Here is a 24,886-nt window from a genome sequence, read left to right as displayed (position 1 = left end):
AAATACATCTGGGGATAAATCCTGCCTTCTCCACTACTTTTGGAGCCTTCTGACTCGCCAAAACCCCACCCGAGGCCTCCGGACCGGTACTAGCCCTAGGAAAGGCTGTGGCTTTGGCCCAGTCTTCAGTGCGGCGGCCATCTTGCTCCACCCGGCACGGCCCAGGCAAGTTTTTCGGGGCCCCCCCTGAGTACCAGAAGTTGGCCCTCCTCCTGAAACCACTTCCAGACTGCCTGAGGCCGCTATCACAGTGCACCCATGGCCGAAATTTACCTCAGGACGGACCGCAGCGCCAACCTGTTTTCCCGGGGTGGCTGCCATCTTGCCCCACCCGCTGGTTCCCTGGTGAGTTTTCCTGGCCTGTCTGTTTGTCCCACGTCCTTCCAGAGGGGTCTTTGGGCTGCCTACTCTCGCTGACTAGGTACACCTACAGCCTGCATCCATCTTGAAAACAGAACGCGGCTCCAACCTAATATCCGGAGCAGCGGCCATCTTTCTGCACCTAGAGAAGGCCTGGTGATAGATATATCGGAGCAGCGAGGGAACATGTTTGTGCTGAAAAGGACCTCTGCGGTGGTGGTTAAGCTGGCAAAGTATCGCCATCAGGACCAAGACTCGCAGGCCAAAGACGGAGACGGCACGTGGTAGGCGCCAGTCCATTAGAGTGCGGACACAGCCAAGGTCTTAGATGCCATTGCAATGCTGCAGGGAACACTCACTGCCAAAATAGATAGAGATGCTACGCCAAGACTTTTCCAAGGTAAAAGATAGATAACCGAGGCCAAGACACGCATTGGAGCGGCAGAGGATATCCTGCACCCAGATTTATCAATTACATAGTTAGGTTGAATAAAGACACCAGTCCATCCAGTTCAACCTGAGTAAGTGTCTACAATTATCCCTATCCCTGTACATTGCACACTCACATTGGTCCCTACCCTCAAGGAGCGCCCACAATCCAAAGTCCCCATTCGTATACTAGGGCCAATTTTTTTTTGGAGAGAAGCCAATTAACCTACCTGCATGTCTTTGGAGTGTGGGAGGAAACCGGAGTACCCGGGGAAACCCACGCAGGCACAGGGAGAACATGCAAACTCCAGGCAGGTAGTGTCATGGTTGGGATTTGAACCAGCGACCCTTTTTACTGCTAGGTGAGAGTGCTAACCACTTCACCACTGTGCCGCCCTGAATTACACGCACACCAGGATGATATGGAGAATTGTTTGAAGCGATGTAACCTCTGGTTTATCGGTCTACCTGAAAAGGCGGAAACCCAACCCTTCAGAATACTTAGAATCCCTTCTGATTCAACATTTTGGAAGAGAAGCCTTTTCCATCATGTTCGCAGTGGAATGGACACACCGCATCCCAGCTAAACCTCCACCTGTGGGAGCCCCCCCCAAGGACCTTTATTGCCAAGTTTCTTAACTTTAAAGACAGAGATAAAATCCTGTGGCTGACCAAAGAGAAAGGCAACATCACCCTGGGCAACGGTCATGTTGCGGTGTTCCCTGATTTCTCGAATGAAGTCCAAAGAAAGCGTGCACATTTCCAAGATGTTAAAAGGCGACTCAGGGCGGTACACCTTAAATATGCCATGTTGTTTCCGGCCAGATCGAGAGTGGAGGAGGATGGCAAAGTCCTATTTTTTGAAGACCCTAGGGCGGCAGCACAGTGGTTAGATCAACGTGGACATCCGGATGGATGATCGGGCACACAGCCAGTTACTCTGAATACTGTTGACATTGGCAGAGAATGGCGAGCCCCACCATTTCTCTATCTGTAACTTCCACTGTGAGGGGGTAGTCTCATCTCACCATTCATTTTTTCGCACAATGGCCTTACCCCCCCCCTTTTTTTGTTCTCCTATTGTTTTTGCCTCCCCCTCATTTATACGACCCACGCATTACTAAATATGAGACCGGAGTCTCCCCCATTTTGAGGAGAGGAGACCCATTCCCTAGGTTGTACCCCTTGGGAGGGAGGAGGATCACAGCTTGTTGATACCCCTGGTCACGGGACCCCTTTGGGCTTGAGGCGGTTTCACCCACAGTGTTTACTACCCCCACAGCAAAGTTGAGGAGACTTATAGGGCCGAAGCCCCTCAACACTAATATGCCAGGATGACTGTGTATCCTTGCAGCGTGAGTCTCACCCAGACAGAGAAAGAGACACAACAGACTTGCCTCATGTCCTTTCCATGCTTCACACTGTGGAAAATCGTCCCCGACATGTTTGCAACCCTTATTTTTTATTTTTTTCCTTTTTATTCGGAACTTTACAGCTCAACAAATTCAAAGCTCTGTACCTCCAGCTAACGTTGATGGCTAGAAGCTGATTCATATACAGGTTGCAAGGGAATGTATGCTTCCACCAAGTTGGGGGGTGAGAAGCTGGGAGGGAAGGAAGATGACGGATGCCTTGATCTGAGCATTGGGAATGTTAGCACCATTGTGCAATTGTTATTTGGAATGTTTCTGAACAAGCACTTATTACATATGCAATATATCTATTGGGTTACGAAATGGCTATAATGTCGCAGGTATTTGGGGGGGGGGGGGGGCTGCCCTGCCGATGCACATGCAATCTGTACACGATTGAACACCATGGCGGACATAAAATTTATGATGTGGAATGTGCAGGGCATGCGAGAGGAGATTAAAAGGGCAGCAGTACAGCAGTATCTGAAAGGTCAAAGTAGATATTGTCATGCTGGTGGAAACGCATGTCACAGGCCACTTACTGGCGGCCCTAAAGCATCCTTGGGTGGGGTGGGCATACCACAGCACCCACACAAATATGTCTAGAGGGGTAACGTTGCTGATAGCAAAATCTACACCCTTTGAGTTGGTCTCCGTGGTGTCGGATCGGCAGGGCAGGCACCTCTTTCTGGATGCACTTTTGGGGGGAGAACCCTTGTTGATATTGGCTAGCTATATACCCCCTCCATACAGGTCGGATGTGGTTGCAGAAGGCCTTGCAATTATAGCGCTGTACCCATCCATACCAGTAGTGTGGTTGGGGGACTTCAGTCACACAATGACTCCATCCCTGGACAGACCAGCACAGGCTGAACCCAGACGGGGCGAACCACTGCATACTAGGTATACACTGACTGAATTTGCCCTTATTCACGTCTGGAGACATGCAAATCCCACGACTAGAGCATACGCCTGCCACTCAGTAAGTCATAATACCATGTCCCTCCTCCCTTCACGTCCTCTCCATTACCACTTGCCAGGGTATCCAAGATTAAATACTTGGGTGTGGAGGTGACTAGGGATCTGGTGGATTAAATTTACTGAAAAGTAAAACAGACATGATCTAGATTGCCTTTGGGGGTTATGGGATGTGTAAATTTTAATTAAAATGATTATACTGCCCAATATTTTATATTTGGTGTGCCATGCCCCTCTATACATGCATTTAAATACTTGCAACTCCGTCACACACTTAGAACCCAGTTACAGAGTTTGGATCTAGGGGTGGAGCCTCCCCCTGTGCTGGATATAGTTTTAGGAGACGACCCCTCCAAGCTGATATTACACCTTTACTACACAATTATACAACGGGGAGTACCAGCTGCGTCACACAAAGCTAAGATGGCATGGGAACAGGACATAGGGCCCATAAATGACACTGACTGGAACGAGATTTTAGAGGGAACCAAGATAGTATTTTCCAATATGTTGGATAGACCGACACAAATATTTATAGTTAGTGCCAAAGTTCCAGCACACGCTGGATCCAATGCGTCGCTTGTGCAGGGCTGATCCAGGCTTGTTTTACCATCTCATATTGAGCTGCCCTCATGTCCAGACATATTGGGCGCAGGTTGTCCATTTCCTCCATGACAATATGGGGTCCCCTGTGGTGCTAAACCCTAAGTTATGTATTTTGGGGCTTCTGCCAGAAGTAGAGGTGGATAAGTATCACACAATATTCATTTCTGAAACATTATTTTTTGCGCATAAAGTGATAGCTCAGAGATGGATGCAGAATGTAGCCCCAACGATACAGATATGGAAAAAAGCAGTAAATGATACCCTACCATTCAAGAAACTGATTTACGCACACAGGGAATCTTCACAAAAATATTCTAAGATCTGGGACAGATGGTTGGCGGTTGGGGAGACTTATGTTTAGTTCTGTCATACCCGGTGCGGTGCTCCCCTGCATCCGTGGCACACATTTACATACATTGGCACACATTTAATGTACCAATCGATTTGCTACACCTGCGAATATATGTATACACACCCTGCACTACTTTTGTATACTTAATTTCACTGTCATAATATGTAATTGACCTTCTATGAATATATGTACGGAATGGCTTGTAAAATTGTTTTATATCAATAGTTGGTTTTTCCAAGTAAAAAAAAAAAACAAACATACTTGTTGGTAATCACCAGCCCCCTCACTTCCAGAGCCCTTTCCTCTGTGACAACGAGCTGGTTTCTTCTCCCTGCAAATTTAAAATCTGTGCTGCTGTACGGGACTTGACTTTCACAGCTGCGTCTGACACTACGGCAGATGGACTTGTATTTCTCAGTAAACTACGAGCGTGCTCATCAGCTCCCTCATAGCTTATTGACACTTCCTGACACTGACTGTCTGCCCATATAGAGGTATGGGCAGAGAGCTGTAGGCAGTGTCTGACATTGTACCTGTGATCCACTGATTGTGAGTGCAATGCTTTGTAAGCTCCTATGTAAAAAAATAAAAATTATATGGATGATAGAAATATGTATGTACTGTAGCTAGCCTAAAGTGGTAGTAAAGTCTTATTTTTAACTTGTACCTACAGGTAAGTCTATAATGAGGCTGATGCCATGTACACACGAGATATTCCGATCGTGTGCATGCCCCATCGGACTTTTTACGTCGAAATTTCTGACGAACCTAGAAAGAGAACATGTTCTAAATTTTTCTGACAGAACCAATTCCTATAGGGAAAACTGCTTGTCTGTATGCTTTTCCGATGTACCAAAAACGACGCATGCTCTGAAGCAAGTACAAGACTTCCTTTTTCTAGTCCCATCGTACGCGTTGTACGTCACCGCGTTCTTGACGGTCAGACTTTGGTGTGACCGTGTGTATGCAAGACAGCTTGAGCGGATTCCGTTGGAGAAACCTTCAGAATTTATTCCGATGGAAAAAATGCTTAGGAGATCTTCACACTGCATTCAACCGCTAACATCGCTGACGCATGTGCTCTGAAGGGACAGCATACCATGCCGTCCCTTCAGAGCTCCATGCCGTGGCTGCGACCCCCACAAGCATTCGCGGCAGTGACATTAACGGGCTCCACCAATAAGGCCAGAGCACTCGAACCTGGAAGGAAGACTGGCTAAAGATGGAAGCCCTGTCAGCGGTGACAGCATGCCGCTGGAGGGCTTCGTTCTAAGGTAAGTATTATATGTGATGCATACTAGCACTTTATGACACTGCCTTGCAGAGTTTTTTTCTAAGACCGCTTGTAATAAGACTGTGCTTTTACAGGTGGCTAGTATAGGCTGCCTGCACAGATCCCTGCTATCAGTGCAGGGACAAGATCATACAATGAAGATGGGTAAAGGGTGAAGACGGCAAACTGTTCAACCCCCCTCCACTATCCCTCATTTGTTGTGCATGAGGAGGTGTGCCCCTCATCATCTTCTGCACCTGGAATCGAATTCCCAGCTGCTATCATGCTTATCTCAGCACGATTATGCAGCTCCTGGTCTCCCAATCAGTTTTCACATGGACCCAAAAGTTGAATGGAAGTATCTCCAAGGTTGTATTCTCTGGAATATTGTCTATGCCATGCACCACACAGGAAAGACATCAGGAACTTAGAGACCTGAATGTGTGGCAAAAGATCTGGTGTAAGAGAGAAGACTTGGGTTTCTAGAACACTGGGTTGACTTTTTATTGGGATACAGACTATATGCTAAAGATGGTTTGCCCCTGAATGGAAGGGGGTCTGCTGTGCTGGGGAGAGGTTTATGTGAAGGTTTGGTGAGTATTTAAACTAGGATTGTGGGGGGAGTAAAGGAATATAATAGGACAGACAGTTGTCAGACACTTATAGAGGGCAAGTGATGGTGAGATTTCCATGTTACAAACAACCATCAGCAATTGCAGTACTATTTGTACTGCAAAAAAATACATAAAACATAGGCGCAACAATAGATTAAAGTGTTTGTTCTCCAATGCTAGAACTCTGCCGAGTGTTGGAAGCTTTGGTGCAGATGATTTAATCAGTATTGCTGAATCTTGACTTTATTCTTCAAATGATTGGTCTATTAATGTATTTGGCTCTGCTGTTTCCGAGAGACAGGGTAAAACAAAAAAGATGACAGTGTCTGTCTCTATGTGAGAAATTATCTAAAAGTGTGTGACAAAGTGCTCTGTTTATGGAGAGTTTGATGGTGCTCTGAGGCAATGAGTGGAGCTGCAAAGTTAATTATTGGAGTTTTTGACAGCCCCCACCAAGGAATTAATGAAGAGATGGAGACTCCGCTCCTTGCACAGATAGCAATTGCAGCAAAGGCAGGGACAATGGTAATGAAGATCTTAACTGCCTTGAAATTGTTAGCAGTAATGACACTGCTGGAATCATAATGAGTGAAAATTTATAAACAATATATGTTACAAGTCAATATTATGGTGCAACCTATAGAAGCCCCAACTAGAAATGATGCTCTGTTGGACATGGTAATCTCAAACCAGCCAGATCTAATTCTCACAGAGACAGACAAAACCGCTCAGGATTCTTGCCATTGATGGATTTACCCTGCAATGCATCCTCCTTTGGGCATTTTCTCCAACACCCATAGGAGGTTTACCATCGATCGGGTCTGATAAGTATAATTTACTTTCTTGGATATGGGAATTTCATTTCATGTAATTTCATATCATGTTTTTCATGGATTACAACTATCTCTGGAACTGTGCCTGAAGGGTCATAGACCATTGTGTTCCTCACCAGTGCGGTTAACTTTACAGTGCAAGGGAGGTAGTTAAGGCATGAAGATTTGCTGAGGTATAATGGAGAACATCCTCAACACCTTTGCATCTCCAGAACCTTGAATAACAGGCCTCCTCTACACCACTGCATTACATCAGCCTTGTTTTGGATATATTCCACTTCACCCTAAATGCACGTGTTCCTTTCTACAAATGAATATGAACTGTTTGTATTTTCCTTAATAGTTCTATCCAAGTACTGCGGCTCAGATGCCATAGTATCGAATCAAGGGTTTATACTGAACTGTTCCTTTGCAGGATCATCCATCCAAATACAATATAAAACCCTGCATATATTATATATTGCGATCCACTGGCAACACTAGCCAGGGGGTCAGTGTATATTAAACCCAATGACATACTGGGGTCACAAACATATATATGTGTATACATATGAGGTGGACAATTGACTTTTATTGGTATGAGTGATTTTCTTCATTGTGTGATGGTACAATTTTTTTATTAACTTTTTCATTACTTGACCTAAATAAAGCATTTTTCTAGTTGAGACAGTTAGTTGAACCAATATTTGTAATGTTGTATATGAGGAAGTTTGAGCTAAAATCAGGTTTTTATCCTCAGTTACTGAGTCATCTCGAACCATGCAGAGCTTATTACTAATGTTCATATAAAAGAATGTCTGGTTAGCATTGATCATAACATTATTTTATTTAATGTAAACTGTAAACAACAAGCATATACTGTAAAGTTAAAAACACAATTTTAAGAGAAAATCTTTTTAAGGCTGAAGGCTGCTCTTCAAGACTGTGAGGGAATAATGTCATAAAAGAGCACAGAACAAAATTGGGAATATTTCAAACAGACTGCATGCAAACACACTGCATGATATACAGAAAGAAAGCGGCCTATAACAAAAGAAATGCTTTTGTTTTGAAAGTTATAACAGAATGTGTAAAAAGAAAATCAAGTTTGGAGATTTTCAAAATTAACATGTAGCAAATAAGAGTAGGCCAAATGTAAGGTCTGTGCATGTACTGCGCAAAACAATCTCCTGCACTCAGGAGCTTAGTCCATGTGTAAGACCCCTTTCACACTGGGGTGTTTTTCAGGTGCTTTAGTGCTAAAAAAAAAAAGTGCCTGTAAAGTGCTTGAAAGAAGCCTCATCTGCAATCCCAATGTGAAAGCCCAAGTGCTTTAAGAGCCCTTTCACACTGCCAGTGCCCAAAAAATGCTGGTAAAGCGCCACTTAAACTAGCAGCTTTTTACCAGCGTTTTTCAAGCACTATTGGGGCACTTTTAACCCCTGCTAGTGGCCAAATAAAGGGTTAAAAGCATCCACAGAGCACCGCTGCCAAAAGCGCTTTACAGGTGCTTCCCATTGATTTAAATGGGAAGGGGCACTTTAGGAGGGTGTATTCACCGCTCCAAAAGCACTGCAAAAAAGCTGCTTGCAGGACTTAATTTTTTTTTTTTTATGCCCTGCCAGCGCAGGACCTCAGTGTGAAAGCACTCAGGCTTTCACACTAGGATTGCAGATGAGGCTTCTTTCCAGTGCTTGAAAGGGGTCTAAGTGGTGTAGCCAACCCTTTGGATAAAATATGGAAAGTCAAACATCTTGCTGTCCTCCTCAGAACAATGGGTGTCCTTAGAGCTGAAACACCTAGAAAAAAGGGGAGAGTGCACCGACCTTGGGCATTACCAAAGATGACATTTATTTAAATATTAAAAACAAAAGTCATACTTGCAAACAAACATTAATAAAAGGCTTAACATTACTCCAAGAATTCAGAACTGTGTCTTCTAGACACCTGCAACCTGGACCGGGTATTAGGAGGAACCAGGTGGCATCGCAAACGGCTTACTCGTTACGAGGGGGGTACCCTCTTCATCAGAGTCTCAGTGGTAGGAGGTTCCCTCAGTGGTTCCTCCTAATACCCAGTCCAGGTTGCAGGTGTCTAGAAGACACTGTTCCGAACTCTTGAAGTAATGTTAAGCCTTTTTTTGTTTGTGAGTATGACTTTTGTTTTTACTATTTTAAATAAATTCTATCTTTGGTAATGCACAAGTGCAAATGCTTTAAACCAGATTTTTTCCTTCAAAATGTATCCATAAGCATAATGCCCTTGAAATCACTTATTGATATGTAATATAATCAAAAATATTCAATCAATGCAAAAAATATAGAGTGAGAAATTCCTATGTGCAAACAAAATTTCCCTAAGTCTATTTAAAATCCACCAAGTGAAACAAAATTCTTCCTCCAATGAACCACTTGTTAACGCCTCCCACTGTCCACTCCACAGTATTTCACCACATGCTTATTTAGGTTTATTTACCTTCACCTTCTTGGATTGACCTCACAATTTAAAATAGGTCAAATATAGCTTCAAACCAAGATACTACTTCTCCATCATCCTAGTGTTGTAATAAAATCTCTGCTCCACCAGTAAGGGCTAATGTATCAAAAGAAATAGCTCTTATAATGTAGTGATGTCCACAAAATGTATTGGCAATTCAAATAAAAGGCACTCACGTTGCAGCACACAGATGTCGGCTTCACAAAAGCAAAGTCCAGCAAGGAAGCATCTCTTTCCCTCACGCTCATTCACTTTTTAATAGTCTCTGAAAGCTCCATGCTGCGTTTCTCAATGGTAGGTGGGGTGGAGAAAACACCAAGCATATAACCGTTCATGCCAAAGTTACCTTGGCAAAATTTAAAAGACTAAGAAATCTGTTTCGGACACTCTCTCCGCATCTAACCACTCATGTTAGAGTTGCCTTGGCAACATGTAAACAGACAACGGAGACCATTTCGGCCACTCTCCACATATCAACCCATGTACAAGAGCGGCATACATGGATAAAAACGTAGGGAGTGTGTCCCAGGAAGTGGAGTCGCTGTGATTTTGGATTATAGTGTTCAACATAAAATAAATTGTAAATTTTCAGGAAACATTGGCAGATCTTGAAAAAAGACAAGATGCTAGCTTAAAGGGATTGTAAATGCTTGTGTTTTTCACCTTAATGCATCCTGGCAGTGACTGGCTCCCAGTTTTACTTACCAGAGCCCTGGAACTTCATCCGGCAGAGACACGCTCTTCCTTTGCCTGGGGTTCTCCCGCTGCTGTCAGTCAAATCCAATGATGCGGGGTCAGGGCCAAGTCATACATTCGGTGGCTATGGACACCGAATAATGGACTCAGGGAGCGAGCCCACAAGGTAACCCCCCCCCCCCCCCGGGAGAGCGCTTCTCCAAGGAGGTTATCTGATGTGCAGAGGGACCGCAGATGTCGGTGTTTGGGGCCACTCTGTGCAAAACGAGCTGCACAGTGGAGGTATGACATTTGTTTTTTTGTTTTTTTAAATAAACAAAGCTTTACAATCACTTTAAGTTCTGCCAGAATATCCAATGTTCATCTGTAGAAGAGCCCTCTCACTGCGAGATATCTGGTAAAAGGAGCTTTAGACTCCCCTATAAAAGCAGCTACCTCCATGTTTAATTTAGGAGGATTCTATGCCTGTGAGAAATGTTACACATGTAAAGAAGTGAGACTAAATCACAAAAAAATAAAGAATTTCATTAAGCCCAAATGCGTGGCTCCATTTTAATAAATGTCATTACATGTTCGACTAAAAGAGTTGTTAACATGATCGAATGTCCTTGCAGTCTACAATATGTAGGTCAAACATCCAGAAAACTGACGACCAGAATGAGAGAATACACATACAATAATAAAAATGAGTTTGTTAATCACAGCATATTGAAATATTTTAACCACTTGACCACTGGAAGGTTATACCCCCCTTCATGACCAGGACATTTTTAGCTATTCAGCAATATGCTACTTTAACTGGCAGTTGCTCAGTCATGCAACATTGTACGCTAATGAAATTTTCAATATTTTATTTCCCACAAATATAGCTTTCTTTTGATGGTATTTAATCATCTCTGAAATTATAAAAATACTGACAATTTTGAAAAGAAAACCTGTTTTTGTTATTTTCTGTTATAAAAGTTTGCAAACAATCTTTCTTCATAAATTTAGGCCAAAATTTAGTCTACTAAATTTCTTTGGTAAAAATAACCCAAACCAGTGTATATTTAGTCTGTGTGAAAGTTATAGTGTCTACAGTAACATGGTGTATACGGTATATATTCGAAAATTGATCAGTCCCGATGTACTGATGGCCTATTTCATTTCTTGAGGCCTTAAAATGCCAGAACAGTACAAATACCCCCCAAATGACAGCCTTAGGTATTTAGTAAGAGGCTTGGCAACATTTTGAGTTTTGTGCTCTTTTTTTTATAAAAAAAATGCTATATATATATATATATATATATATATATATATATATATATATATATATCTATTTTATTTATTTTTTTAACTAGTGCAGCACAGCATCATGTGGCAGTGATCACACCAAAGTCCGACGGATTCAAACGTGATGACGTATGACCGGACTAGAATAAGGAAGTTCGCAGCCAAAAGCTGCCCTCGCGTCGGTTTTTGTCCGTCGGGCTAGCATACACACGAGCGGATTTCTCGGTAGGAACTGGGTCCGGCGGAAAAATTTGAAACCTGTTCCATTTCTAAAGTCTGACGGATTTTTGCAAATCAAAAGTCCGCTGCAGACCACACACAATTGAATGGTCTGCCAGAATCGTTCCGTAGGACCTTTGATGTCGAAAAGTCCGGTCGTGTGTACGCGGCATTATAAGCAATAGCTAACTCTCACAAATGGCTTTCCATTCATGACAGCTTGCTTACTGTTGACATGCTGTGATTGACTACACATGGCACAGGATACTGTGATTGGCCCAGGTACCATGTTAGCTGTTGATAGCTGTGGGCCAATCACAGCATCATTATAGTAACCCAAATGTTCATGAATAGAAGCCATTCATGGCTGTTTTCTTTACATTGTAATGACGTGATTGCTATGATCAATCAAAGGGATCACATGATATCCCAGGCACTCACAGCGGTACCGAGCTCCATGATCCACTGTGTCCATCAAACACAGCAGTCACGGAATCACACTGCTACCCGCTCGCTGTACAATTACTGTGAGCAGGTGAGCTACTGGTTAAAGTGCACCATGGAAAGGACCTCTAGTTGTATGCAATTCTGGGGTGAAGAGAAGGTTAGGAAGTCATGGAGGGGGGAAGGGGGCTGGGGGAGGGCAATTGTATTAGATAATTAAAGTGTTACTAAACCCAGGATCCTGCATTCACTATATATGGTCTCACACAGAACATGGACATGAAATTATTTTAGTAAATATAAACTGCTTGGTGTTCAGGCGGGGGGGGGGGGGGGTCTAGTGCTATAATATTCCTGGCATGCAGGAGCTCAACCACCTCATGTAATACAAAAAAAATCACATTTAATCAGCATGTAAACACTGTAGCTGCCCCTCTGGTTCCCCACCCTTTTTCCTGGCCCTGCTTACCATATACCTAAACTACTGCACAAGTCTCCTTTGTGGTATGTCTGCACTAGTGCTAGGGGCAGCAGTGCATAGCAAAATGCTTAATGCTTTGAGTTATAATTTTACTACCACCAAAAATCTTCAGGGGCTGTATGGTAGGTTGATACCCTGTGATGGGATTGTAATAGTATTGTAATTCAGGCCTCACACATTTCTCATGCATGAATACGTGTTGTAGGGATTGTATGCTGAGTGGTTTTCAAATAGGGCTACACCACAACACTGGACACATGGTTTTTGAATTATATTGGACATTTCTACAGCTCTAGTTTTGTACAAAACCTAAAGTACAACTAAAGGCAAAACTTTTTTTTTTATGGATATAGTAGAGCGGAATTAGAAGACACATGAGGTTTTTATTTTTTGTGCCTGTTTCGAGAGATTCACTCTCTTTTTGTCCTGTTTACTGTCATCACTGAAAATGAAAGTAAAGAAAATACAAACTTTTGGGTTGTCACCAAAACCACAATAGAGGGGACATTTTCCAATGTCGATGCTAGTTCTGGTGACAATCTGGAATTCTCTCACTTTGGAGGGATTTCATCTAACTTCCTCTTTGGCTATGGGACAGGAAGTAAAGGGAAATCTCCCCAGTGGGACGCAGCTGATTAAAATAAACCTGACAGGTTATAACCCACCCTTTATCCAAAATGGAAAAAATAAGTTTTGCTTTTGCCCGATAATAAAAGACAGTAAATTGCACCTAGTCACCTCACCAGTATTATCTTTTGTCATTCATTTTCTTCTTTTGTTAAGTGTTCACCCAAGGCACCTTGATGTGATAGGGAGACCCTAGTTTGGCAACAGCTATGTACCAACTCTACTAAAATTACAGATCTCCACTTATGATAACCTAACAAGTTCCTTAGATCAATTTTAACTCCTAACCAAACCCTTCAGTTTCTCTGCCTAAACATGCTTACAGGAGTAGAGTTTAGGCATGGCCTCCTCGGTGTGCTACTGCTTTTATTCTGTTAACATGACTGAGTGGGCTGGTAGCAAAGCCTTATGCTGTAAATACAGTGAAGAAAACAGAGGTCACAGATCAATCTGTACTGAGGCAGGATACCCAGGATTTGTTTTGAGAATCGTCTGTTCTTTTCAGTTGAAGCATCCTTTTGTAGACTCTTAAGTTGCTAGAACTGGATGAGGTGCTTCATGAAGTTTACAACTGTTTTCACTGTATATTTAAAAAAGCGTAGTGACCATAAACTGTACACAAATTAGGAGCATCACATTGTTAGTACCTTCATGAATATGTACAATAGTATTTAGCATTATTCAAAGTAGGTTGTATGTGTGTAAATGCTGTAACAGGCAGTTTTTTATACATCCCTACAGGAAACAGTCTTTCAGTCTGCTTCGGAAGACGAGTGCGTTACTTTGGCTCAAAATGAGATCAACTTGTACACATTTTTTCAAAGCGAGTTTAAGCCTCGGAGTAATCTTGTTTATATAAAGACGTTGTATAAATCATTCTCTGATGTGCATGATCAGTTCCATCAACTAGTTAAACACCAGAAGCTTACATGGCATGAACAGGTATGTCTTTGATGGCTAATGCAGTGGAAGTTTTTAATAAAGCAAACATGAACCTGATCTGTCTATAAAATGTTTCTAATATAGCAATAGTGCAAGCAGCTTGTGGCCAGAAGGACTTGTGTGTTATACTGATCTTATAGAGCAATGGTGGTCAACTTGAATATTTATAGAGGGTGCCAAAAACATAAAAAACTAAAAAATTGCGCTACATCACTCACACACCAAGATATCAAATGTGTGTGTAAAGCATTAATCAGAATGACGCTGCCCAATTCAAAAAAAGTGTGGGGGGGGGGGGGGGGAACGTGCTCATCTGATATATGAACCCAATGTGATAAAATAATCAAACATAAACCATATATGTAAACTAGTGATAGTTTTAACATCAGATAATCAATAAAAATCCCCACAAAATTAATAATGTAGGACAAATTAATAAATAAACAACATAAAAATTATAAATAAATAAGTGAATAAAAACGTGGCCAGCACCCGTGCAACTTATACACCATAAATATGAAAAAAAGTCCAGCGGTGACAAGAAACAAATCCACTCACTTCTTACCGGAACTATATGACCCCCCATTACAGAGGGTCACAAAGGCATGTACCAATCAATATCTCTCCAAGACCCTCCGATATTTCAGCCGGTCTCCTTATTGCATGTTCCCAAGCTTTGGATGCGTTCCTGCGCTCATAATATCTCATATGAACTAGAAGCCGTTGGTACTGTGGTTAGCATAAAAAATATAAATGCTCCGATAATGTGTAAAAACCTCAGATTTAACCTCAGGTGTGTGCGCCAGCCTGCACACACTCAGACAACCCACGCTTCCTGGATCTCCAAGCACAACAAAGAGGTGACGTCAGCGTGTCTCTCCGCCCTACGCATTTCGTAATAGAGTTAAGTCGTCCAGAGGCACAGACATTTACAAATAATTATATTACCAAGAAATATTATCCGTGTCACAGAGTTAATCCCCACAGGCTCCCCAGGCTTCTCCTCCACTGGACCAGCTGACAAAAATGACAGGTGAATCAGCAGTCTAATTGGTAGTTTTCTAGGTATGAATGTAGATATTAGAATACAGTTTGTTTATACTTATATTTTGCTTGAGATAATTTGTCCTCCCTGCCCACTTTCTTTGCCCATGACATGCTGTGGTGTATGTAACCAGCTCTATTAGGATACATTACAAAAATGTAAAGCAACATGACAGTATAATTATTTGTTAATGTTTATATATGTTATTTGTCAATAATATGTTTGTATATCTGTTTTTTTTTTTGTTTGTTTTTTTACAATAACTGTGGTTTTAACCAGTTACTTTTTTAACTCTAACTATTTGCATATGGAAATTAAAGATTTGTTAAATTTTTTAAGCCTTTTTTGGTATGTGTATTAATTAGACTGCAAGGTACATGTAAAATACACCCCATTTTTGTTCTCATTCGGTAATTGTTTTATATGGGATGGTACCTTTTTGTAGGATTTCAATTGCCTCGCATTCATCCCCCATACTCTATTACCAGACTAATACATCTGTGGATATTGCCACCAAGACCTCTCTAAATACAAAGGACGCATTTATGCTAGTGTAGTCCATGCACCACGCCAAGGATGCAGCCCTACAGATGAGTTCAGGGCATCACAGTTGACCCTCTTAACCAAGGAAGTCCCAAGCCATCACAGCCATCTTTATTCCTGACTCTGAGGGCACCTTTATCCTAGCCATTCATCCCTGCCTTACACCTGGCTTCACCAGAGGCAGAAGCGGATCAGTCACCTTCCTTGAGGAGGCTAAGCAGGTTTTGAGTGTCTTTTGGGTTTAATCATTCATTAGGACGGTTAAGCCCTTAACCCTTGATATCCTCAGTTTGCTGTACAGATGGATGGTGATCAGTCTGCTCATGATTGCCCTATAATAGTGTATACTTTCATAAAGTCGCGTTCATCCTTGTGTCAGGGTGGCCGAATGTGCACACAGATGGTAAAGCCCATCCTTTTTTGGGATTCATGGGTGCCATCTACAGTAAAACTCTGTTACTTTGGGTGCTTCAGACATCACCCTCCAGAACATTACTTCATCCTGACCAGAATAGCACATTCCGCTCAGGAGGTGGATGTCCCCTCTGATCACATCAATATTGTACAATTGCAATGGGGCATGATTCCAAGTCTTCCCTCAGCGAGATTTACGGGCTTTTATTCTCCTCTGTGTCTCATACAAAGAAGACCGGTGTTGAATTTAAAGAGTCTGAGTGGAAGATGGACATTTTCAGTTTGTGTCTTCCTTTCAGGGCTCTCCACCTCACCTATGACCTTTTAAGGAGGTCCTAATCTCTGTGTAGCCCCTCTGAGGAAACAGGGGTGCTCCAACACTATCATTAATCGGATTCTACTGTTGGTTCAAAGTCCAGATGACCTACTAGTTCAAAGGGGATTCTTCTGGCCAGCCTGGGAAGTTTTGGCTGGATATGTGGTGTCAAGACAGTTGGAGCAGACTTGACTAGTCAGTACTTAGTTTCCTATGAATGGGTCTTTAGTCGTAAGATCTTGCCCATATCACTCAAGTATGGGGCTACCCTCAGCTAAGTCTGTTTGCATCACCATCCATTCACAAGGTGCCTCTCTTGCTACCCACACCCGTTGGTGGAAGAAATGGATGCTCTCACTTACCCAAGTAATAGTCACCTAGCAAATGCCTTTCCTCTACTGCCTTTGGTTATGAAGTTCCAGGGGAAGACTGTTGTCTGAGGGTCTCACTGTGATAGCAAGCATTTCGATTGGTCCCCAGGCCTTGGGTTTACCCTAGCCATGGAACCTAGTTAGGACCAAGCACTTCAGCTACCAGGTTCCAGAAAGAACGTCAACCAATGCTATTTACTCCGAAGTCTGGGGCAGGTTCACAGTCTTCGTAACTGAGCAAAATTTTAATCCTCGCAACCCGGAGGTTGCCCAGTTGCTACAAGTTCTGGATTTGGATCTGGATTTGAGGATCAGCATAGTTCCGTAAGGGCTCACATTTCAGCTTTTACCCGGGAAAATGGGTGTGTGAGCTGCCAGGTGAACCGTTCAAGAGGTTGATCCTGAGACTTTGCCCTGAGGAGGAATAACGTTCCCCAGTAGGTTTTTATTCCGGTCCTCAAGTTCCTTGCCAGGACTTTGCTTCATCAGAGAGCAGTCCTTAGTGGGACTACACTCGAGAGAAACTGCCCTTCTATAACTTCAAGGGGCAGAGTTTTGGATCTGCAAGCACTTGGGGCTAAAGAGTCCTACATCTTACCGGGAAGCTGTTTGTGTTTCCAACAGGCAAATTCAGAGGTGGTAGCTAGAGCAAAACCTTGAGAGAGTCAAGGTCATCCAGAAAATGTACAGTGCAAGATGTACAGGCAAGAGCTTCCAGAAGTGATAGAGGCTTATTCAGCTAGGTCCATTTTTACACCTTTAAATTCAGGCATTTGTCTATGGCATTATCTGCATAGGCAGCAGGCTGGTTGGCGCAGTGCACCTGCCTCAGGCGCTACATGGAAGAGCCAGGGGCTTGTACATCAATCGACTTCAACAGAATAACAGTCCAGGCTTCCATATCCATTGTAATAAAGTTTGATTATACATTTTAGCCCTCCCCGTTTAGCTACTTATTTATAAGATGTATGCTGCCATGTTGGCATCAGGAAAATGGAAAATTGTATCAAATACTTACCGTAATTTTCCTTTCCTGATGCAACTCCATGGCTGCGTACGAACTGTGAGGGGGTTCGCTCGGTAGCGGGTGTGTGTGACCCCCTGGATGGGTTCACAACACAAAGTCAGGCACAGCAGACAGCGGTGTAGGTGCAAAAAATAAAAGATCCGGTTTATTTAGGCTACATGCAGTGATACATATAACAGCCAAACAAAATAAAACAAGAAAATAAATCCTGGTCAGCTTGACCTCTAACTACACACGTAGACTCCCTGTCTAACAACTGGGTGCAGCCCTGTGCTGCCCCAGTCCCTGTCTCTATTGTAGGGGTTTGCCACACAGGCGTTAACTCACCGCACAGAACAGATCTCAGACTCCCCAGTCTATACACAAAGCTGGTTCCAGGATGGAGCATCTCCCTATGCATGCTGGGGTTTTTTGTAGAGGTCTTAATGAGCCCACTTACTACAGCTGGGCTCATTAACTCTTCCCCTCTAATTGTAAAAGTCTGCATAAAGCCTGAATCTAGGACACACATATTTCCCATCCTGAATACAACCAGGTGATTTTACCTGCGTGCTGCCACATACCCCCCCCCCCTCTTGTTTCAACCTTGGGGTTGTAACACAAGCAGCCAGACACGCATGTATCCGAGACAAAGCATCCACATTCCCCATTTTAACACCAGGGCGATGCTTAACTGTAAAGTTAAATTCCTGTAGGGCCAGGAACCACCTATTTACCCTTCTATTGGTCTCCTTGTTTTGAGCCATCCACTTTAAAGGAGCGTGATCAGTCACCAGGTCAAAGTGCCTACCTAGCAGATAGTACCGAAGGGAATCTAGAGCCCACTTCACTGCTAAACATTCCTTCTCAATCGTGGAGTAATTTACCTCATGGGACTTTAACTTCCTGCTGAGGTAAATGACTGGGTGCTCTTCCCCGTTCCAGACCTGGGATAACACTGCTCCTAACCCAACGTCTGATGCATCAGTTTGTACAACAAAGTCCTTAGAGAAGTCTGGTGAGTACAACACTGGCTGGCTACATAAGGCTGTTTTTAAGGACTGAAATGCTTCCTCAGCCTCTGGGGACCATTTAACCATAAACGACTCTTTCCCTTTTATCAGGTTGGTGAGGGGCACAGCCTGAGAAGCAAAATGGGGAATGAATCGTCGATAATAGCCAGCGATTCCCAGAAAGGCTCGTACCTGTTTCTTGCTGTTGGGACGTGGCCAACTCTGTATGGCCTCGACTTTATTGACTTGGGGTTTTATCACCCCCCTCCCAATAGTGTACCCAAGATATTTGGCCTCCTCCTGTCCAATGGTACACTTCTTTGGATTGGCCGTAAACCCAGCTTCCCGGATAGAGTCTAGGACTGCTTGTACTTTTGGCAAATGTGAGACCCAGTCTGTGCTATGGACAATCACATCATCCAGGTAAGCAGCAGCATATTTATGATGGGGCCTCAGAATCTTATCCATTTTCCGCTGGAATGTTGCCGGTGCATTCTGTAACCCAAACGGCATTCTCTTATATTGGAATGCCCCATCTGGGGTTACAAACGCAGTTTTCTCCTTGGCCGACTCGGCCAGGGGAATTTGCCAATACCCTTTGGTGAGATCAAGAGTTGTCATATATCGGGCTGTTCCCAGCCGGTCAACCAACTCATCTATACGTGGCATGGGGTAGGTGTCAAATTTTGTAACTTTATTTAATTGTCTAAAATCGTTACAAAACCGCCAGCTCCCATCAGGTTTGGGCACTAGTACAATAGGACTGGACCAGTCACTCTGGGACTCCTCTATCACACCCAATTCCAGCATCCTTTGAACCTCCCCACGTATTGCCTCCCGTCGGGCCTCTGGTATTCTATAAGGTTTTAGTTTTACCCTTTCTCCCGGCAGGGTGATAATGTCATGCTCTACGCCAGATGTTTGTCCCGGAAGCTCAGAGAAAATCTCTTTGTTACGAAGTACAAACTCTTTAACCTCCTGTTGTTGGGGTTTCGATAAGGTGTCTGCTATCCCAACCTCAGGAACTAAGCAATCAGGCTGTACTTGTGACAAAGTCTCTGCGACTAGGGATTCCCTATCCCTCCAGGCTTTCAGCAGATTGACGTGATAGATCTGCTCCGGCTTTCGCCTTCCTGGCTGTCTAACCCTGTAGTTCACCTCACTAATTTTTTCAATTACTTCATATGGACCTTGCCATTTGGCCAGAAATTTGCTTTCAACCGTAGGGACTAGCACCAAGACCCTATCCCCCGGGGAAAAAGTACTTGTCTTGGCCCCACGGTTGTACACTCTCTGCTGTGCTAACTGCGCTTGGGTTAAATGTTCCTTTACAATTGGCATTACCTGTGCAATTCTATCTTGCATCAGGGTGACATGCTCAATCACACTCCTGTGAGGAGAACTCTCATTTTCCCAAGTTTCCTTGGCGATATCCAGCAGCCCTCTTGGGTGTCTCCCATAGAGCAACTCGAAGGGTGAGAAACCCGTAGAGGATTGGGGTACCTCCCTAATGGCAAACATCAGATAGGGTATTAGACAATCCCAATTCTTTCCATCTCTATCCACCACCTTCTTTAACATTTGTTTTAGGGTTTTGTTGAATCTTTCAACCAACCCATCTGTTTGGGGGTGATACACAGATGTACGCAATTGCTTCACTTTGTACAACTTGCATAATTCTTTCATAACCCGGGACATAAAGGGTGTACCTTGGTCCGTAAGCAGTTCCTTACAAATACCCACGCGGCTAAAAACAAGGGATAGCTCTTTGGCTATGGTTTTGGCCGAGGTATTTCGGAGAGGAATTGCTTCCGGATAACGGGTGGCATAGTCCAATATAACCAAAATGTACTGATGCCCCCTAGCAGACTTCATTATCGGACCTACCAAATCCATTGCGATCCTCTCAAAGGGGACCTCAATGATAGGAAGAGGTACCAGTGGGTTACGGAAATGTGGCATAGGTGCCGACTTCTGACACACAGGGCAGGAGGAACAATACTTTTCTATTTCCTTCATGACCCCAGGCCAATAGAATCTCTGCAATACCCTCTCTCTGGTTTTCTCTGTCCCCAGATGACCTCCCAGAATGTGTCCATGAGCCAATTCTAACACCAACTTCCTGTAAGGTTTGGGCACTACAAGTTGCTCAATGGTTTCTTCTGCCCTTTGAGCCAGTCGATATAGCAGGTCTCTTTCCATAGTGAAGTAAGGATAAGGGCAAGTCTTATCTGGGTTCACTAACTCGCCATCTATTTTCACCACATTTTCCCGTGCCTTTATTAGGGTGGGGTCTTTTAACTGTTCTGTGGCAAAATTTTCCCTGTGAACCTCAAGATCCGAAAACTCCACAGACGGCATGTTTTCATCTGAGGATGTTGGCTCCTCCCCAGTTTCTCGAGTTTCCCCCGCCAATACCGACAAGGGAAATTCAGGAGAGTCCTCACCACTCCCAGAGGAATTCTGGTCATCTTCCTGGTTTATAGGGGCACCAATGGGGGCCTCAGGACAATCCCAGAGTTCCCAGAATTTTGGAAAATCCCTTCCCACAATAGCATCATGTGGTAACTGAGACACTAACCCCACCTGATGAGAGAGGTTACTTTTGGGGGTCTCAAAAAACACTGAAGTTACAGGATACTCTCGGGTGTCCCCATGCACACAAATAACAGCCACCCTGTTCTTCCCAGAGACCTCTGTAGTAACTAATTCAGCTTTTATCAATGTTACCAGGCTACCTGAATCTAGCAACACATCAACATGTCTACCATTAATACACATTTTACATAAATGTTTCTCAGGTCCCCGAATGGCAGTGCATGCAACTGTCGCAAACAGCGACTGACGTCTCTCCCTTATAAAGTCACATTGCATAGGCTCATCCACAACTGGGCAATTGGCTGCAATATGTCCCTCTTGCCGGCAGCGGTAGCAAATAATTTTTTTCGCTGCCTCTTGCAGCATGGGCTTCCTGGGCTGCTCCCGCCAGACCTTAGGTAGAACTCCCACCCTCTCACTCTCTCCACCCTCACCCCTTGGAGTCATCTTACCCGCCACTGGGGATGATCTGGTCTTAGGGGGGAAAGTCCGTGAGTCCCTGGAAGAGGTGGTCAAGTTCTCTGTAGCCAAGTACCTCTCAACCAGATCCACAAGTTTATCTGCATTTTCTGGGTCTCCATGGCTTACCCATTTTTGGATGGCAGTAGGAAGAGCTCTCAGGAAACGATCCATAACCACACGTTCCACAATGTTTGGTGCGGTCAAAATCTCTGGCTGCAGCCACTTCCTGCTCAGGTGAATGAGATCATACATTTGAGACCTGGGAGGTTTTCCAACCTGAAAAGTCCAGTTATGCACACGCTGAGCCCGGACTGCCAGGGTGACACCCAGCCGTGCCAATATTTCTGCTTTTAGCACCACATAGTCTTTTGCTTGGTCAGGCTCTAGGTCATAATAAGCTTTCTGCGATTCCCCAGTTAACAGAGGGGCCACCAGTCCAGCCCATTGCTCCTTAGGCCACTTTTCCCTTTCAGCAGTCCTTTCAAATGTGGTCAAAAACACCTCCGGATCATCCTCTCCAGTCATTTTTGTCAGTAAACGGCTCACACCAAAGGTTGCGGTATTATTGCACCCACTTGCTTCATTGGTCTGCGGACGTTGCTGTATCAATGTCTCTATTTGCTGTTGAAAATTCTGCTCTTGCTTCTGCAACAGGTCTATGAAGCGGGCTTCAGATCGCTGCTGGGCTTGTTGCTGAGCTTCCAAACTCTGCTGCAAAGTTGCATTTGTCTGCTGCTGATTTGCATTTGCCTGCTGCTGGGCTTCCAAACTCTGCTGCAAAGTTGCATTTGTCTGCTGCTGATTTGCATTTGCCTGCTGCTGGGCTTGTTGTTGAGCTGCAAGGCTCTTTTATAAAGCTGCATTTGTTTGCTGCTGGTTTGCATTTGCTTGCTGCTGGTTTGCATTTGCTAGAGCCAGCTGTCTCAGTATCTCCTCCATGCTGGCCTTAACAACAAAAAAAAAAAAAACTGCCAAAATTCTCCACCAACTGTGAGGGGGTTCGCTCGGTAGCGGGTGTGTGTGACCCCCTGGATGGGTTCACAACACAAAGTCAGGCACAGCAGACAGCGGTGTAGGTGCAAAAAATAAAAGATCCGGTTTATTTAGGCTACATGCAGTGATACATATAACAGCCAAACAAAATAAAACAAGAAAATAAATCCTGGTCAGCTTGACCTCTAACTACACACGTAGACTCCCTGTCTAACAACTGGGTGCAGCCCTGTGCTGCCCCAGTCCCTGTCTCTATTGTAGGGGTTTGCCACACAGGCGTTAACTCACCGCACAGAACAGATCTCAGACTCCCCAGTCTATACACACAAAACTGGTTCCAGGATGGAGCATCTCCCTATGCATGCTGGGGTTTTTTGTAGAGGTCTTAATGAGCCCACTTACTACAGCTGGGCTCATTAACTCTTCCCCTCTAATTGTAAGTCTGCATAAAGCCTGAATCTAGGACACACATATTTCCCATCCTGAATACAACCAGGTGATTTTACCTGCGTGCTGCCACAGAACCCTCCCTTTTTTGATCTTGTTATTTTTTACGGAGAATGGGGAAGGTTGCTCTAAGTCAGACTTTTATAGCTTTAAGCGGGTCCTGTGGGTGGATATAGGGGTGGAGCTATATCATGTATGTATGCTGCCATGGGTTTGCTTCAGGAAATTAAAATTATGGTATTTGATACGATTTTCCATTTTTGTTTTAACGCATAATTTGTAAGTCTAAAGTTGTATGTGAAATGTTTATATCCAGTAAGGTATTTTACTTAAATATGTAATTCTATCAGTTTTTTGGGTATATCGGTTGTCGCAATTTCAAACTATTTTCTTTTCTTACTGTGATTTACAGATAAAAGAACTGAAAAGATATGTCAAGGAAAAAGAAACTTCTTTATCAATAAAGCAAATAAAACAGGAAGTAAGAAAGAAAACCGAACACCTTAAACAGCATGAACAAGTCAGCAATGCACATGGCTTACTAAGGCTTGTATTTGAAGAAAGCAAGTTTAAAGAGGCAATTCATAAAGACTTTAATTTGAACAACACTTATGCCACTGACTTGACTACAATTCTCCAAGCAACTGTTACTAAATTAGAGATCGAATTTCAAAATCTACAGGATAAAAGCAGAAAAAAGTTGGATGTAATGACTGAAAACTTTGAAGGGATTGTTTGCATCCCTTCTGCAAAGTGTTAATTTCAATTTACAAAGTACTATAGAAAAAGCTGCATATCCAGTTGGATGTATAACAGCAGTCCAAGATACAGTTTGTTTATTCACCATTATTTTGCTTGGTATTAAAACAATGTTTTGTACATGTAATTTATATTATTTCGTTTTTCACCACCGTAACCACTTCAATACAGGGCACCCCCCCCCCCCCCCTATATTTTCAGCTTTCAGCACTGTCGCATTTTAAATGACAATTGCGTGGTCATGCAACACTGTAACCAAACTAAACTTTTAGCATTTTGTTTCCACAAATAGAGCTTTCTTTTGCTGGTATTTGATCATCACTGTGGTTTTTATTTTTTGATAAACATATAAAAAAAACTAACATTTAAAAAAAAAAAAGTTTCTTTGACTCTATTATAAAATTTTGTAAATAAGTAAGCTTTCTCCTTCACTGATGGGAAATTATAAGCTGCACTGACGGGCAATGATAGGTGGCACTGATGGCTCTGATAGGCAGCACTGATGAGGAGGCACTGGTAGGCATTACTGATGGGCACTCATTGGCATCTCTATTGGGCACTGATTTGCACCTCTAATGGGCACTGCTTGGCAAATCTGGTGGTCCTGGCCTGGGTGGGCATCCCTAGTGGGCATGGGGGGGGGGGGGGGGGGCGGCTGCACTGATAATCAGCACAGACCCATTCTGTCAGGAGAGCAGCCAATCATGGTTATTTCGTGGTCATTCACGTCATCAGTGCGAGTGGATGAAAAGCCAATATACGGCTCTTCCTGTTTACACTGTGATCAGCTGTGATTGGACACAGCTGATCACATGGTAAAGAGCCCCTGTTAGAGGCTCTTTACCAAGATCGATGATGCTGTGTGTCAGAATCACACACTACACCAACGATCGCCACGCCCACCAT

The 24,886-nt window shown here is 43.5% G+C and overlaps 1 protein-coding gene across 2 annotated transcripts in view; it reads left to right on the top strand.

Annotated features, from left to right (window-relative positions):
- TEDC1 (tubulin epsilon and delta complex 1) overlaps positions 1–24,107 on the top strand; it is a 427,923-nt gene extending 403,816 nt beyond the window's left edge. For both annotated transcript variants that reach the window (XM_077465033.1, XM_077465034.1), the window contains 2 exons: positions 13,813–14,013; positions 23,634–24,107. In XM_077465033.1, the coding sequence (XP_077321159.1) occupies positions 13,813–14,013; positions 23,634–23,981 (549 nt within the window). In that variant the 3' untranslated portion in view covers positions 23,982–24,107. The remainder of the gene's footprint in view (positions 1–13,812; positions 14,014–23,633) is intronic.
- Positions 24,108–24,886: the final 779 nt, after the last annotated feature.

The sequence above is a fragment of the Lithobates pipiens genome, unplaced genomic scaffold (assembly GCF_037356315.1).
Source record: "Lithobates pipiens isolate NorthernLeopardFrog02 unplaced genomic scaffold, aLitPip1_a1.2 Scaffold_30, whole genome shotgun sequence".
In the NCBI taxonomy this organism is placed as follows: domain Eukaryota; kingdom Metazoa; phylum Chordata; class Amphibia; order Anura; family Ranidae; genus Lithobates; species Lithobates pipiens.
This window is presented reverse-complemented; position numbering and strand designations above follow the sequence as displayed.